We start from the raw sequence: 15,250 nt of genomic DNA, 5'->3' as shown, positions 1-15,250 counted from the left end.
ATTAGTCTTTAAAGACTTATTTTTAGCCTTTTTTGAAGTTCGGTCAGTATTGTCAGAAAAAGGCCTAAAAATTAGTCTTTTTTTGGGCCTAAATTTTAGGCTTTTTTTAGAACAATGTGGGGAAGTAAGAAAAAGGCTAAAATATAGGCTTTTCTGTACTATTAAACTTTGGTGCACGATTTGACATGTCAAATCAGATTTTTTTTTGATCCAGGTCGGTTGTTGTTGGTGCTTGTTGGAGTGCGGGAGGAATTCGACCAGGTAGGCCAGGTGCAAGGTAAGTTGTGGTGCCTTATCTGCCGGAAGAACCGGTCAAAGTGAACGAGCTAGCGGATAAGTGTTTCCGCGGTGGATAGCGGTCCACCAGTAAAGGAGGGAGAGGAGGCGGATTAAAAGCCGGGTGTTGAATTCAACTCCCGGCGGCAGTGGCGCATCGTGGTGTCGCCTGCTGGAGGAGGTGAATTTTGAGTGCGGTAAGAGACGGCGGAACATTTCGGAATCAATCCGCCGGAGATTGAAAAAAAAAACAAAGTGGTAGTTCAAAAGGACAAGGGAAGTGGGAGAGCACAAGCGTCAGAAGTGGTTACGGTGATGGTGGAGGTAATGGTGTGTGAATGTGTTGTGCGTGCTTGCGTGCGCGCGCGTGTTTGTGTTTGTGTGTGTGTGTGTGTGTGTGTTCAAAAAATTAAAAATTCAATCAAAAATTCAAAAATTCAAAAATTCAAACATTCAAAAATTCAAAAATTCAAAAATTCAAAAATTCAACAATTTAAAAATTTAAAAATTCAAAAATTCAAAAATTCAAAAATTCAAAAATTCAAAAATTCAAAAATTCAAAAATTCAAAGGATTCAAAGGATTCAAAGTTCAAAGTTCAAAATTCAAAATTCAAGGATTCAAAGGATTCAAAGGATTCAAAGGATTCAAAAATTTAAAAATTCAAAAATTCAAAAAATTAAAAATTTAAAAATTTAAAAATTCAAAAAATCAAAAATTCAAAAAATCAAAAATTCAAAAATTCAAAAATTCAAAAATTCAAGAATTCAAAAATTCAAAAATTCAAAAATTCAAAAATTCAAAAATTCAAAAATTCAAAAATTTAGAAATTTAAAAATTTAAATATTCAAAAATTCAAAAATTCAAAAATTCACAAATTCAAAAATTCTAAAATTCTAAAATTATAAAATTCTAAAATTCTAAAATTCTAAAATTCTAAAATTCTAAAATTCTAAAATTCTAAAATTCAAAAATTCAAAAATTCAAAAATTCTAAAATTCAAGGATTCAAAGGATTCAAAAATTCAAAGGTTCAAAGTTCAAAATTCAAAATTCAAAATTCAAAGGGATTCAAAATTCAAAGTTCAAAATTCAAAAATTCAAAAATTCAAAAATTCAAAATTCAAGGATTCAAAATTCAAAATTCTAAAATTCAAAGGTTAAAATTTAAAGTTTAAAAGATTCAAAGGATTCAAAAATTCAAAGGTTCAAAATTCAAGGTTCAAAGGTTCAAGGATTCAAAATTCAAAATTCAAAATTCAAGGTTCAAAGGGTTCAAAGGATTCAAAGGGATTCAAAATTCAAAGATTCAAAGGATTCAAAATTCAAAGGGATTCAAAGGATTTAAATTTAAAATTTAAGGATTAAAATTTAAAAATTTAAAATTTAAAATTTAAAATTTAAAATTCAAAAATCAAAATTCAAAAATTCAAATTCAAAATTCAAAATTCAAAATTCAACAATTCAAGGATTCAGAATTTAAAAATTTAAAATTTAAAATTCAAAGGTTCAAAGATTCAAAATTCACAATTTCAAAATTCAAAGATTCAAAAATTCAAATGTTCAAAATTCAAAATTCAAAATTCAAAGATTCAAAGGTTCAAGGTTCAAAATTCAAGGATTCAAAAGTTAAAAATTCAAAATTCAAAGGTTTAAAATTTAAAGGATTCAAAATTCAAAATTCAAAGGGTTCAAGGATTCAAAGGTTCAAAGGGATTCAAAAGTTCAAAATTCAAAATTCAAAACTTCAAGGATTCAAAATTCAAAATTCAAAGGATTCAAAGATTCAAAGGATTTAAAGATTCAAAGGTTCAAAGATTCAAAGGATTCAAAGTTCAAGGGATTCAAGGAGTTCAAAATTCAAAAGTTCAAAGGGATTCAAGAGTTCAGGGATTCAAGGTTCAAAGTTCAAATTCAAAGGTTCAAAGTTCAAGGGATTCAAAGTTCAAAAGTTCAAAGGGTTCAAGGGTTCAAAGGTTCAAAGTTCAAAGGATTCAAAATTCAAAATTCAAAATTCAAAGGATTCAAGGGTTCAAAATTCAAGGGATTCAAGGTTCAAAATTCAAAGGTTCAAAATTCAAAATTCAAGGATTCAAAATTCAAAGGATTCAAGGGATTCAAAGGATTCAAGGGATTCAAAGATTCAAAGGATTCAAAGGTTCAAAGGATTCAAAAGTTCAAAAGTTCAAAGATTCAAGGTTCAAGGTTCAAAGGGAGTTCAAAGGTTCAAAGGGATTCAAAGGATTCAAAATTCAAGGTTCAAGGATTCAAAGGTTCAAAGTTCAAGGTTCAAGAGTTCAAAGGTTCAAAGATTCAAAGGTTCAAAGGATTCAAAGATTCAAAATTCAAAATTCAAATTCAAGGGTTCAAAGTTCAAAGTTCAAGGGATTCAAAATTCAAAAGTTCAAAATTCAAAATTCAAGGGTTCAAGGTTCAAAATTCAAAATTCAGGGATTCAAAGTTCAAGGATTCAAAGGATTCAAAATTCAAGATTCAAAGGATTCAAAGTTCAAGGGATTCAAGGGTTCAAAGTTCAAAGGGATTCAAAATTCAAAATTCAAGGATTCAAAGGTTCAAGGATTCAAAGGTTCAAAGGATTCAAAGATTCAAAATTCAAAATTCAAAATTCAAGGGATTCAAAATTCAAAAATTCAAAAATTCAAAAATTCAAAAATTCAAAAATTCTTAAATTCTTAAATTCTTAAATTCTTAAATTCTTAAATTCTTAAATTCTTAAATTCTTAAATTCTTAAATTCTTAAATTCTTAAATTCTTAAATTCTTAAATTCTTAAAGTCAGATCTTCGAAAAATTGAACTTGTCAAACTACGCCAATCCAGTTCTGAGCTAAACTCCTAAATGAAATAACCCAATTTTTAAATAACTATTAAACTCTCACAACTCATCTTCAAAATATTGATTTTTTATTTTCAGGTAAAAGCTGTACTCATCCGTGAATCTGTCGTATTCCGAAATTACCGAATCACCGAATAAACACATTTTTTTATTAAAAATTAGATAATATATAACAATATTTTATTTTCTACCGTTTATTCCCGCCATTTTGATCCCCTAGGCATTTCAGGCATAAAATAAGTCTTAATCAAGTTCCGCCATCTTGGATTATGTCCGCTTTGATCCTCTCCCATTTCCTGCAAAAGTCTAAAAATTAGTCTTTTAAACCTTTAAATAAGTCTTTTTAGGCCTAAAAATAAGTCTTAATCAAGTTCCGCCATCTTGGATTATGTCCGCTTTGACCCCTCGCATTCCCTGAAAAAACCTAAAATTTAGTCTTTTAAACCTTAAAATAAGCCTTTTTAGGCCTAAAATTTAGTCTTAATCAAGTTCCGCCATCTTGGATTATTTCCGCTTTGACCCCTCCCATTCCCTGCAAAAGCCTAAAAATTAGTCTTTTAAACCTTAAAATAAGTCTTTTTAGGCCTAAAAATAAGTCTTAATCAAGTTCCGCCATCTTGGATTATTTCCGCTTTGACCCCTCCCATTCCCTGCAAAAGCCTAAAAATTAGTCTTTTAAACCTTAAAATAAGTCTTTTTAGGCATAAAAATAAGTCTTAATCAAGTTCCGCCATCTTGGATTATTTCCGCTTTGACCCCTCCCATTCCCTGCAAAAGCCTAAAAATTAGTCTTTTAAACCTTAAAATAAGTCTTTTTAGGCCTAAAAGTAAGTCTTAATCAAGTTCCGCCATCTTGGATTATGTCCGCTTTGACCCCTCGCATTCCCTGAAAAAGCCTAAAATTTAGTCTTTTAAACCTTAAAATAAGTCTTTTTAGGCCTAAAAATAAGTCTTAATCAAGTTCCGTCATCTTGAATTGTGTCCGCTTGGACCCCTACCGTTTCTTGCAAAAGCCTAAAAAATAGTCTTTTAAACCTATAAATAAGTCTTTTAAGGCCTAAAAATAAGTCTTAATCAAGTTCCGCCATCTTGGATTTTGTCCGCTCTGATCCCCTCGCATTCTCGAAAAAGACTAAAATTTAGGCTTTTTGACGATAACATTAAGCCTAAAATTTAGCCTTTTTTGTACTAAAACGAAACTAGTCTTTTTAAGACTAACCCATCATTATACCATGTGGTTCGCGCTGCCAACATGAAGAAACAAAAACTATTGACAGCTCTCCCCCTGCGACTGAACTCACACTTGTTTTCATCCCAAGCTCACGCCGTTTTATTTACCTCCGCAGCGGCACCACGCGAAACACGTGCATTTCTCGCGTTAGCTTCATTTCGGTAATTTTAAATCTAAATCTCGCGATAAAATGGGCAAAATAAAGGTCGAGAAGCCAGACGCCGCCGACGTGGACACCTCGGTCGTGAAGGAAGAGGACACGTACGACGAAAAGCTGAAAAATGCCAACGCCATCTCGCAGCCGATGGCCTCCAAGAAGCTGACGAAAAAGATCCACAAACTGATCGAGAAAGGTGGGTGAAATTTGGTTGGTTTGTCTGATTTTGTTTGGTTAAATTGGTTTATATTTTATTTTGTAGCCGCCAAACAAAAGTCGTACCTGCGTAACGGATTGAAGGATGTCCAAGTTCGGCTGCGCAAGGGAGAAACTGGGTAAGTTTACGTTTATTTTTAAGTTTCCTTTCTTCCGAGAAAATCAAATGTATTGTACCTTTAAAAGTTTATGAATTTGAAGGCTAAATGTCGCTTCGATATTCTTTGACGACTCTGATTCTGGTTACTCAAGGCCTAAAGCCTGGGATTCCTGAGAACTTTGATGTGCACTTCCCGAACACCGACGTGAGAATCATGTATTAAACGAGTTTAGGTAAAGAAAAGCACAATAAAACCTGAGAAGCGACTCAATGTTCCTTGCATATAACAAAGTCCTTCAAGATCATTAATAGCCATGTTTGAAACCACTGAAAATAACTTCTTGATTCATTTCCATTTACGATGATGGACTAGATTCCAGTCTAATCCTAGCATATGACGATGCTTATGAAGTTTAATTATTTTTTCGCGTGATTTATCTCTTTTCGCAAAACGTTCACAATCGAATTGTGCTTAGCTTAACACAGATTTCGTTCATGGTGCACCTTCCTGGTTTCACTACCAGCAATCAAACACTTCTGAGCAGAGTTCGGAAACTCACTCGCGAGTTGCTCATCATCAAAACAGGAAAAACTAAGTTGCCTGCGAGAAACTTATTCATCACTCTCAGGTGAGGGTGAGGGCTTTCCTCATTTCTCACAAAGAGGGCTTTGAGGGCCCGGGAGTAATTTTCCCTGATTGAATTTGTTTCTCTTTCTCTCTTTTTTTTCATTTTATTCTTGAACTCGTTGCCGATAAGTTCACGGACGTTCTCGCACCCACACTTTTGCGTTTTTTGCCTTCCTCAATTCAATGAGGAAAGGCTATAAAATCACTCGAAAAATGAACTTCTTTATTAAACTTCGTAAACCCACCTTTACGTATACCTATCGACTCAGAATCAAATTCTGAATAAATGTCTGTGCGTGTGTATGTCTGTAAGTCCGTGCACCGAAAAATATGCACACAATTGTACAAGTTATGCTGAAAAAACGGAAAAAACGATTTTAGCTAAACTTCGGAAGATTGTAAAAAGGGTGTTTTTTGTAAGAAAACCGGTCATGCTATATATTGTTAGAAAGGTATTTGAAAGTTTTCCTTTCCAATGCGTTTAAAAGATTGAAGATCTGACAACCCCATCAAAAGTTATGACCACTTAACTGCCCCTGATCGCATAAATGTCCCATATGCTTTTTCATCGATTTCGAGTTATTGATGCAGTTTGGTTCAAAATTGTGTGCTCTTTCAAAAGAGCCCATAACATCCAGTACTTGAGTCTAGAAATCAAGAGGGAATCCAGTTTTTTCGCGAAAACTTAACACGTAGCCTTATGTATGGGACAAACTTCAAATGCCTTTTTCTCAGCTTGCTGTTTTTGCATATGGGACTTTTTTACGAACATGGGCAGTTAAGTGCTATTTATACACTTTTTTGAGGCCTAATCTCAAATATTTTGATGAAAAAGTAGTCCGGATCTATCATGCGACCCATAGTTGGATAGGTAATCAAAAGACCTTTCCAACAAGCCCGAAAGATTGGAGATCTGACCTATCAACCTATCAAAAGTTATAAGTACTTTAGTGTTTTTAATACACTTTTTTGAGGCCGGATCTCAGATATTTTGATAAAAAAAGTGTTATTTATACACTTTTTTGAAGCTGTATGTATTCACTTCATGAATGCGAGGAAGGCACCAATTACCTAAAGTTAGATTAAGTAACGTTTTGAATTAACTTTCACTCCGAAGGCCTTTTCATATGGTGCAACAAGTCGTTTGAAGGTGGGCCTATCCATTAGGCGATAAGCGCACGCTTCTGTGGACACCATCTCGACGCAGGTTCTCTTAAATTCTTGCTCATTCAATTCAAGTTGAACCTTGACAAATTTTGCGGGTTTTTTTCAACTGGCTTCCAAGACGCTTGTTACTTGTGCTGGCTTCCTGTTGGTCATATTTCGCGCCCAATTCCTTGTGGACAAGTTGCAAGTGTCGGAAGTAGTTGAATTTTTGAGTCCCTACATTTAAAAAAATGTTCGATTTTCATTTTAAAAATATACACTATCTTACCGGCCAGAACCTTCTGGCAAGCACGGCATGTAGACATTTTTGCGACTTTGTCCACTTCGAATTCATCAGTGGACTGGAATAAAGGAAGACGTTTCAATTTTTCAACCGTTTCGGAAGTCCTTTCAGTTTTATTTAACTTGGAAACGGTTGAGGTTACAGCGCCTACTCACCATACCCATTTTACTCATATATGAGTAAAATTACTCATCCCTCATGCTCACGGTGAGTAATGAGGATATTTTCTGTGAGGTAGCCTATTCGAATTTGAGTGTGAGTAATTTTCCGAACTCTGCTTATGAGTTGCTTATATGCATTTCAAACCCCATCCAACCCAAGTCAGTGCACTGTAGGTTTCGAAGTCACGTTAGACATCGCCGCGGACTCTCTCTTTAGAGTTTGGCCTACTCCCCTCTCATAGTTTGATGAGAACTTGTAATTCGTTGTGATTGTTGAAGATTTGAATGATTAACGGCGTCAAAGCGAAAAAACGGTACGCTGCTGTGTGAAAGCCGAATCGGCACGGCAGGATGGACCGCCTAAAACGTTTGACGACGGATGTTCTGCAGGCAGCGGAAGCGTAATGGGCTATCTACAATCACTTAGCTTAGAACATCTAAGTAAAGTAGTTACTTAGGAAAGTACGCAACTTACGGCCGTCATCCACAATCAACTTAGAAATTTTGCTGGGCTGATATACGTTGCTATGCAGTTGTTTGTTTACCTTTGATATTGAAACGTCAACTTACCGTAGATTTTGAAATTTTTCAAACCATACGTCAGTTTCTAATTTGATTACTTTTCCATTGTAGAAGCTCGGCTTCATTTCCATTGATTCAAATTCCTAAGCTAAGTGAAATTTTCTAAGCTAAGTGATTGTAGATAGGCCATAAGCCTGTCGTAGTAGACACCTCCGTTACCAAGAAGGATTTGGACGACAAGCGGTGTCGCATTCGTCAACGAGGACCTAGTGCGTGCCTGGATAACCACTGTGAACCAGCGAATAGAGTAACTAAAATGATTTGAAAACGAAAAGAATACGTTAGTTCAGTATCCAGATTTTTAAACGAAGATGGCGTTACGATTGATGAACGCCCGAAATGTCAAAATCGCGCAGTGGTACCAACATTAGAAAAAAAGTTTGGCTGTCATGCCATGGCACACTTTTTTGTAATGTTGGTACCACTGCGTGATTTTGACATTTCGGGCGTTCACCATTCGTAACGCCATCTTCGCTTAAAAATCTGGATAGACTTGCCAAGCAGTCGCTCTGTCGCACTAAGTACACTTTATATGATAGTTGGAAAATTATTTATTGTAGGTACTTGAAGTGTACGTCGGTGTTAGGGAAATGCTTGTTTTGGTTGCATTGAAATCTTATTCGATTGTTAACCTGATTAGGGTAGAGTAGCCATCAATGAGACACGGGGAACAATGATAAAATGGCTCTCACAAGACGTAGTTTCAACCAATTAGGCTCATATTTGGGGGAAAGGTGTGTCTATCAGATACACGTCTGCCATAAAAGTGGCTTTGATTATGGATGCTCCCTTGCAAAGTTATTCATACATGTTTGATTCTGGGGCGTAAAAGTAAATTAGGGGGAGAGGGGGTAATATGCACCCCCTAAGGCAAAACTGTCATTTCTCAACCATTACAGCATTACTGTGACTTTTGTTCGATGTTCTAAAACAACTATTATTCTTCGTCATCCATTTGAAAAAAGTCTTTAAAAACCTCAAAATTGTTCGAAAATATCAAATTTCTAAAAACATTTTTGATTCATTTCAAACAAGCATGCGGGGCAATATGCACCGCAACATTGGGGCAAAATGCACTACAACAACGGGGCAAAATGCATCACAACATGGGGCAAAATGCACCGGGTAAAAGCAGTTTTCACTAGTCAGCTGTTTTTACAATGGAGCTTCACAGCGGTGCAATTTGCCCCGACCACGCTTTTTGCAGAAAATTTAATTAAAAATGCATTTTTTGATGTTTTTGGACTCATCTATCTACAGAATAACGAAGATTATGGCACTAACTATATACCTCAACACTTACAATATCAATAAATGCTTTTTAAATTGTCCAAAAATCATAATGAAAGTTCAATGAAAATTAGATGAAAACACAACATTTTAAAGTTTTGCAAATAACTTAAGCTGTTTTTATACTACGATGCTAAATTTTTTCCAGCATGGTTTAGCAATGTTAAGCTTCCAATTTCTATGATTTTTTCCCGGAAAATTCTTCCAAATGCCGAGAAAAGCAGGGGGTGCATTTTGCCCCGGGGGTGCATATTACCCCCTCTCCCCCTATGACTAAAAATTACATTTTCGCTCATAGGCTGCCATTAACAAAAAAAAAACTAATATTTCTCCAGATTTCTTTCGTCATTTTATGCCCTGTGAGTTGGGCTACAATGTCCTTTCATTAGATTTGACCAATATTTAAAATATACCCAGAATCCAGGGCTGTCTCATTGTTCACCCTTTTTTTGGCCCATGGGTAACAATGAGACACTTTGGTTTTTCTTCATTAAACTTTTCAAAATCTATGGAAATCTTTCAAAACATGAATTGGGTATAAAGTCCTATGTAAATTTTTATGTACAACGGTAAAAACACGATTAAAAATCATTTCTTATCACTTTTTTCATTTGAATGCAAAATTTTTTTTTTGACAAGACAACTTTTTTTTCGATGGATCAACTATGGTTCCCTTGGAACAAGCTGTCAAGTAGGAGCTTTTCTGTCAAGAAGGACCGCGAGGTTATTTTTTAAAATTGATTTAAAAATCCATTTTAACTCTTTGTGGTCGTACAAAGAGTCATTGTACTCAGAAAAATAAGCTTTATCACTGTAAACAATAATATCACCAATCTAAGCTTCATTTTAGGACCCAATTGGATGTGATTTTTGGCATATTTATTGAGTTTGAACTTCATTTAACCAAAAATATAAAGTTATTTGGTACAATATAAGGATTTAACAAAATTTAAATACTTTTTAGTATAACTTTTGTTAATTGAAGTTTCATGTTGACAAAATTGCTTGAAAATGTTCAAAGTAAGTCACCTGCTATGGAACACTATAGAAAAAAATATGTTTTACTAGAAAAGTATTGATTTTTGTAGAGTTTCTCATTGTTCCCCAGCTGTCTCATTGTTGCTGTCAAGTGCGTCTACAATGAGACAGTAGAATAACTCTGGCTGTGGACGTCAGATCGATCTCATATTTTGGTCAATGTTAGAACACATTAAAAGAAAGAAAATGCAGCAAAAAGCTCGTTAAAACATGCTGATGAAAAAAATACAAAAATCGTCGAATGTTAAAAACCAAAAGTGTCCTTTTGATGACTACCCTACCCAACTATTGGTATTGAGTTGTGCTTCCAACGCGTTCAGAGTTTGAGTATGAGCTGATCTATCTAACTTGTCCACCCTTATTCCCACCTCCCCTTCCAGGCTGGTCATCTTCGCCGGCGACGTCACCCCGGTCGAGATCATGTGCCACCTGCCGGCCGTCTGCGAGGAGCGCAACATTCCGTACTGCTACACGCCGAGCCGGAAGGACCTGGGCGCGGCCATGGGCGTCAAGCGTGGCACGGTGGCGATGATGGTGCGCGAACATCCCGACTACCAGGACCTGTTTGACAAGCTGAAGGTGGAGCTGTCGGCGCTGCCGATTCCTTCGTAAGCGGGGGTGGTGGTAAGAGAATTTTTTGTTTGATGACAGAATTTTTGAGTACGTTGCAGCGAAATGTACGAGGAGTGAAGTTTTACGCAAAGAATCAACCTAGTTTTAACATGAATTCAGTTTAATACATATAAGTGGAACCTTTAAAATGAAAAAGAGTGTATCTTTTCAATGCAGATGGTTTATTATTTTCGTGATATTTTTTTTGTTTTGCGACGAACACCAAATTCCGTACAAAAAAGGTGTGATTTCTTAAACTACCGAAATTCCTTGCTAAAAATTCTACACGAGAGGACACTACATCTACTACACGCAACATATTTTTAACGGTTTTATTTACGCTCAAGGGGAATGGAAAATCACGGTATTTTTTTTAGTAAGATGAAATTATTTAACAGCTTGAGAGAGTCCAGCAAAAACACTACACCACATGAGTTACCCCTAATGAAAAATATTATAGAACCGAAAATTTACATAAATTTCAAACAAATTGATAACAATGATTTCATTAATATGTATAGATTTTACATTTTACGATAAGTGACTACTATCATGGATTTGTGCTTTGGCTTACTTGAATTCAATTTGAGATTTAACATCAAAACATTAAACAATCCTCGCAAACTAGCTTAATTTTTGTTCGTTTGAAGAGTCAAACTGGTAATTGTTACGAGATTTTTCCTTCAATCTGTTGACTAGCAACAAAGCTACTACACTGAGTATGAGAGAATGCACCGAATATCGTCTAGTATGGTCATATCATAGCGAGTTCATTGTGAGATTAAGCTTGTCAAGTTTTTTTTTTGTGATCCTTATCCAGTCTAAGGCGGTGGGTTTTCGTCGAGCGATCCTTCCTGCTCGCGGATGTACTGCATGAAGGGGGGAACCATTCCACGTTGCTGCTGCTGCTGCTCCTGCATCGACTGCTGGCGGAACATGGCGCTCGGCGGGTTCTGCTGGGTCCAGATGCCGTACAGGCCGGGCTGTTGGGGTTGCTGCTGGGGTGGTTGCTGTTGGGCGTTCTGGAAGTGGGTAAGAATTATCAGGATATTCCCTTTGTTCATGGTCGGAAATCGATAACTTCCAATTATGATGCGCTTCCCAAGCACGGATGTGAACTTCAAGTACCTCGCCTTAGTTGCTACTGAAAGACTACACGACAAGTCCTTGCCGAACTAACGGTTTTAACTGCTCTCTCTTTTATCATTTGCCAACCATTTTTGTTACTTTATTCGCAAAACTGACTTCTGCGCACCATTTTATCGTGCCGGTTATTACATGCTCGTGGCCCTCCTCCTGAGGTTACTTTTCTGTGTCGGTACTCGAATTGTCCGCCCGGAGCGAACTCAACATCGAAGTGGTACGACTTTCGCTCTGACGTCGTTTGATCTTCGGTGTATTTTTTTTACCTTTACCGTTGGAGAACACATCAACATCTTTTCCTTCACGGAAATCCAGTTACAGCTGCTGGATTAAGACGTCATCATTTTATCCAACTTCCGGAACAAAATCAACTCTTTTGTGCCTTCCCTAACCTTCTCCCATCATAGTAGACTACGATTGAGCATTGTAGAAAAATGCGTCTTGTTTTGACAACCACGCCAGTAAGTACCTACGCTTGTTCTTGGAAATAATAACAATTCGTCTAGTAATCCGATCATAATGTTTACCTTTTTTGACAGTAGTGCCAATTTGGTTTTGTCGTGAACAAATTGATTGCGCCACTACCGTCAAAATGGTAAATATTATGATCGAATTATGTACTGGACGAACCTTTGGAACTTGAAATTCACGTCCGTGTTCGGGAAGCGCATCGAAACTACAGTGGACTCTCTCGATGTCGATATTGAAGGGACCGTCGAGAGAGGGAGTTATCAAATTATAGAACGGAAAATCAATGCAATCTTCTTGAAGGGACTGAAAATTTTATTGACAGCTGGAGCAATATTGATATCGAGAAGATCGACAGCCAGAGAGTCCACTGTAGCTACTTACCGGCGACATGCTGCTCGACGGCTCCTCCACGAACGGCGGTCCAATGCATGCCGGAGGCATCGGCGGCAGCCGGTAGATGGGCCGGCAAGACAGCAACTGGATGGCCTCCACCAACCCGTCTTGGCTGGTGACCGACGAGTGCCACGTCGAGTCCGGCGTAGTACTTTGGCTCCGATCGCCCGTAGATGACTTCTGCCCTGCGGACTGCTGCGGAACGGCCAGCTTCGAGATGGGCATGATGCGCGTTTGGTTCCAGTGCACGGTCGTCTTGTCCGCCTTGGCTTCCCACGGCATCGACCAACGGCGCATCTGACTTTCGGCGTCCAGCGCAGATTCGGAGTTGACCTCGCCGGCGGCCGCTTCCGACCAGCGGCGTTGTCCGTTCAGCGTGAAGAGTGGGAAGTTGAGGGGACTGCGCGAGCCTCGGTAGAAGGGAGCCTTCATGCCGGAGAGGTGTCCCGGGTTCGGGAGGGGTCCACGGATGTTGTCAAGGTAGCCCTGGATGGGGCTTGGTCCACGGATGTCGTGCGGTGAAGGTCCGCGGGTTTGCTCGTAAGCGGTGGTGCCGTGGTCGGAGGATCCTTGGGTTGAGACTGAGCCCCGATCGTACAGGCGATTCTCCTGCATCTTCATGCCGAAATGGGGCGAAGGGGTTTGCGATCGCTGGTCACTGCGAGCTATGGCGGCTGCCGCGGACATTGGATGTTGGATCATCGGACATTCCGGATCGTGCGGGAACCCGACTTGAGTTTGACACTGGTAGCAGCACATGAGCTGGGCGAAGGAGTCACAGGAAGCGACGCAGAACTGGTGCTGGAGGTTGATCATTGTTTGAGCGTTGTCCTGCAGGATCAGCTGGTTGTATTCTCTGATATGTTGGAGTTCGCCTTCATGCTCGACGGATCCGGGTGGCTGAGTTTTGAAATCCTGCAGGACGCTTACGATGTGGGACTTGACGGTACTGGTGGCGACCACCGAGGCCCGTGCCAGATCATCCCAGGCCGTGATGAACTGGAAGGCCATGTGCGAGGGTATCTGCGAGGCAATAAAGGGCTGTTGTTGTTGCTGTTGTTGACCAGCCTGGTCCAGTGTTGCCCATGGTTCCAAGGCCGCTATGGTCTGGGCGAGGCGATATCCGGCGGCGCACAGGTTGTTCATGATCTGCAAGTAGTTCAGCCATGCTCCCAGACATTCGCTCACGGCGGATTTGGCCGATCCTTGCGAGCCGCTCGAGCTCGTCGAAGGTGATATGGAAGAATTGCTAAACGATAGCACACCCGACCCGAGTGAACTGCGAGGTGTAGTCTGGGGCTGAGCCAGCGGATCATCCTGATCGCTCATCACTGCCTAATATCCTGTTCGACGCTTAGTATTCCTCAGATTCGCCGCTTAATATCATACTTCCGGATGGATCCATCGAAAGAGGAGCTGCCTTACAAACACAATAAATCACAGAAAACTTAGCCTACGCAGAGAAAATTCTTCAGTCTAGTAGAAAAGTTTACTACATTTTCACCGCCTTGTCTCGCCGGATGTCAGCGTCGTGGTTCTTGAGATTCTGTGAAAAACTCTTCATTCTCGCATTCTTGTATGAATGAAAGCTAAATTTCATGCATCATTTGATGAGCAGGCCATGAATTCGATTCATAGGCGGAACAACCAGGTAGGATGCGCTGTCAAAAGCAGCGAATCAAAACAAAGAAACGTCAAACTTTCTCACAGTCTACCTTTGTCCGAGTTCCTTCCAGCTAGCAAAATGTTTCCCTAAACATCGATTCCCGTGAAAAAAGAGGCTCAAACATGGACAAACTGACCACAATCAGCGCGGCGCTCTTCATGGCGGCCGACGTGTGCGCCATCGTCAGCCTGGCCATGCCGGATTGGATCGTGACCAGCGTTGGAGGTAGGTCGCTCCCCATCCGCTAAAGCTCCACTACAAGCGAAAACGTTTCTTCCAGGCGAAACCCGACTCGGTCTGATGTGGACCTGCATGACGCTGTACAACCGGCCGCAGGTCTGCTTCACGCCGGAACTCCAACCGGAGTGGCTAATCGCACTGATCTGCATCTTCGTGGGGTGTATCTGCATTACGACGACGATAATTCTGCTCGCGTCCAGCAACTGGGACCGGAACGTGATCCCGTACGCGCGATGGGTTGGATTCACTGCCAGTAAGATCCGGAGGTTGATATTTTTGAGTGAAGCAACTTAAAAGTAATTTCTTTCAGTGGTTCTGTTCTGCCTGGCCGCCGTCATCTTCCCGCTGGGCTTCCATGTGGACGAGATTGGAGGTCAGCCGTACCACCTGCCCCACTCGCACCAGGTCGGGATCTCCTACATCATGTTTGTGCTGGCGCTCTGGATTACGGTGATATCGGAACTGTTTGCGGAGAAGGTTTGTCTGCCACAGTTTTAGAGTCGCGGGGGATGATACCAAATCAAATTGTGCACAGTATTTCTCATTAGCCGGGTGATCTATAGTTTCTAGTAAGTGGAATTGATTTTATTTGAATTCTTCGTTTAGTATAAGCATGATAGTCGTAATATTCGGGAATAAATGTGTGATATTGTATGATTTTCATGATTTTTTATATTCTCATATATCACATCAACATCTCTGGACTCATTTTGACAGCTGCAGGCAACACAGTCGCGCAGCTT

General features: G+C 39.2%; 3 protein-coding genes across 3 annotated transcripts; 2 read left to right on the top strand and 1 right to left on the bottom strand.

Moving 5' to 3' along the window:
• Nucleotides 1-4,448: 4,448 nt before the first annotated feature.
• On the top strand, nucleotides 4,449-10,767 carry LOC6036898 (H/ACA ribonucleoprotein complex subunit 2-like protein). The gene is made up of 3 exons (XM_001846822.2): nucleotides 4,449-4,713; nucleotides 4,780-4,852; nucleotides 10,363-10,767. The coding sequence occupies exons 1-3, from the start codon at nucleotides 4,551-4,553 to the stop codon at nucleotides 10,592-10,594; spliced, it is 468 nt and encodes a 155-aa protein (XP_001846874.1). The 5' UTR covers nucleotides 4,449-4,550; the 3' UTR covers nucleotides 10,595-10,767.
• A 35-nt stretch (nucleotides 10,768-10,802) lies between these two features.
• LOC6036899 lies at nucleotides 10,803-14,157 on the bottom strand. The gene is made up of 2 exons (XM_001846823.2): nucleotides 12,590-14,157; nucleotides 10,803-11,616 (listed from the first exon to the last, which is right to left on the bottom strand). Exons 1-2 carry the CDS (start codon nucleotides 13,928-13,930, stop codon nucleotides 11,416-11,418), a joined length of 1,542 nt encoding a protein of 513 aa, XP_001846875.2. The 5' UTR covers nucleotides 13,931-14,157; the 3' UTR covers nucleotides 10,803-11,415.
• A 125-nt stretch (nucleotides 14,158-14,282) lies between these two features.
• Nucleotides 14,283-15,164, top strand: LOC6036900 (uncharacterized protein C16orf52 homolog A). Its single transcript, XM_001846824.2, has 3 exons — nucleotides 14,283-14,492; nucleotides 14,548-14,760; nucleotides 14,818-15,164. Exons 1-3 carry the CDS (start codon nucleotides 14,390-14,392, stop codon nucleotides 15,003-15,005), a joined length of 504 nt encoding a protein of 167 aa, XP_001846876.1. The 5' UTR covers nucleotides 14,283-14,389; the 3' UTR covers nucleotides 15,006-15,164.
• The last annotated feature ends 86 nt before the right edge of the window (nucleotides 15,165-15,250 follow it).

The sequence above is a fragment of the Culex quinquefasciatus genome, chromosome 2, assembly GCF_015732765.1.
Source record: "Culex quinquefasciatus strain JHB chromosome 2, VPISU_Cqui_1.0_pri_paternal, whole genome shotgun sequence".
Classification (NCBI taxonomy): Eukaryota; Metazoa; Arthropoda; class Insecta; order Diptera; family Culicidae; genus Culex; species Culex quinquefasciatus.
Note: the sequence above shows the minus strand (reverse complement) of the source record. Positions and strands in the feature narration are given on the sequence as shown.

What these genes read in the sequence shown, in the direction of transcription:
- LOC6036898 (XM_001846822.2), top strand. Translation starts at nt 4,551, where the DNA reads ATGGGCAAAATAAAGGTCGAGAAGCCAGACGCCGCCGACGTGGACACC. An exon ending in CCACAAACTGATCGAGAAAG is followed by an intron (nt 4,714 to 4,779) that starts GTGGGTGAAATT and finishes TTTATTTTGTAG; the next exon opens with CCGCCAAACAAAAGTCGTAC. An exon ending in CTGCGCAAGGGAGAAACTGG is followed by an intron (nt 4,853 to 10,362) that starts GTAAGTTTACGT and finishes CTCCCCTTCCAG; the next exon opens with GCTGGTCATCTTCGCCGGCG.
- LOC6036899 (XM_001846823.2), bottom strand. Translation starts at nt 13,930, where the DNA reads ATGAGCGATCAGGATGATCCGCTGGCTCAGCCCCAGACTACACCTCGC. An exon ending in CGTCGAGCAGCATGTCGCCG is followed by an intron (nt 11,617 to 12,589) that starts GTAAGTAGCTAC and finishes ACCCACTTCCAG; the next exon opens with AACGCCCAACAGCAACCACC.
- LOC6036900 (XM_001846824.2), top strand. Translation starts at nt 14,390, where the DNA reads ATGGACAAACTGACCACAATCAGCGCGGCGCTCTTCATGGCGGCCGAC. An exon ending in GATCGTGACCAGCGTTGGAG is followed by an intron (nt 14,493 to 14,547) that starts GTAGGTCGCTCC and finishes CGTTTCTTCCAG; the next exon opens with GCGAAACCCGACTCGGTCTG. An exon ending in ATGGGTTGGATTCACTGCCA is followed by an intron (nt 14,761 to 14,817) that starts GTAAGATCCGGA and finishes AATTTCTTTCAG; the next exon opens with TGGTTCTGTTCTGCCTGGCC.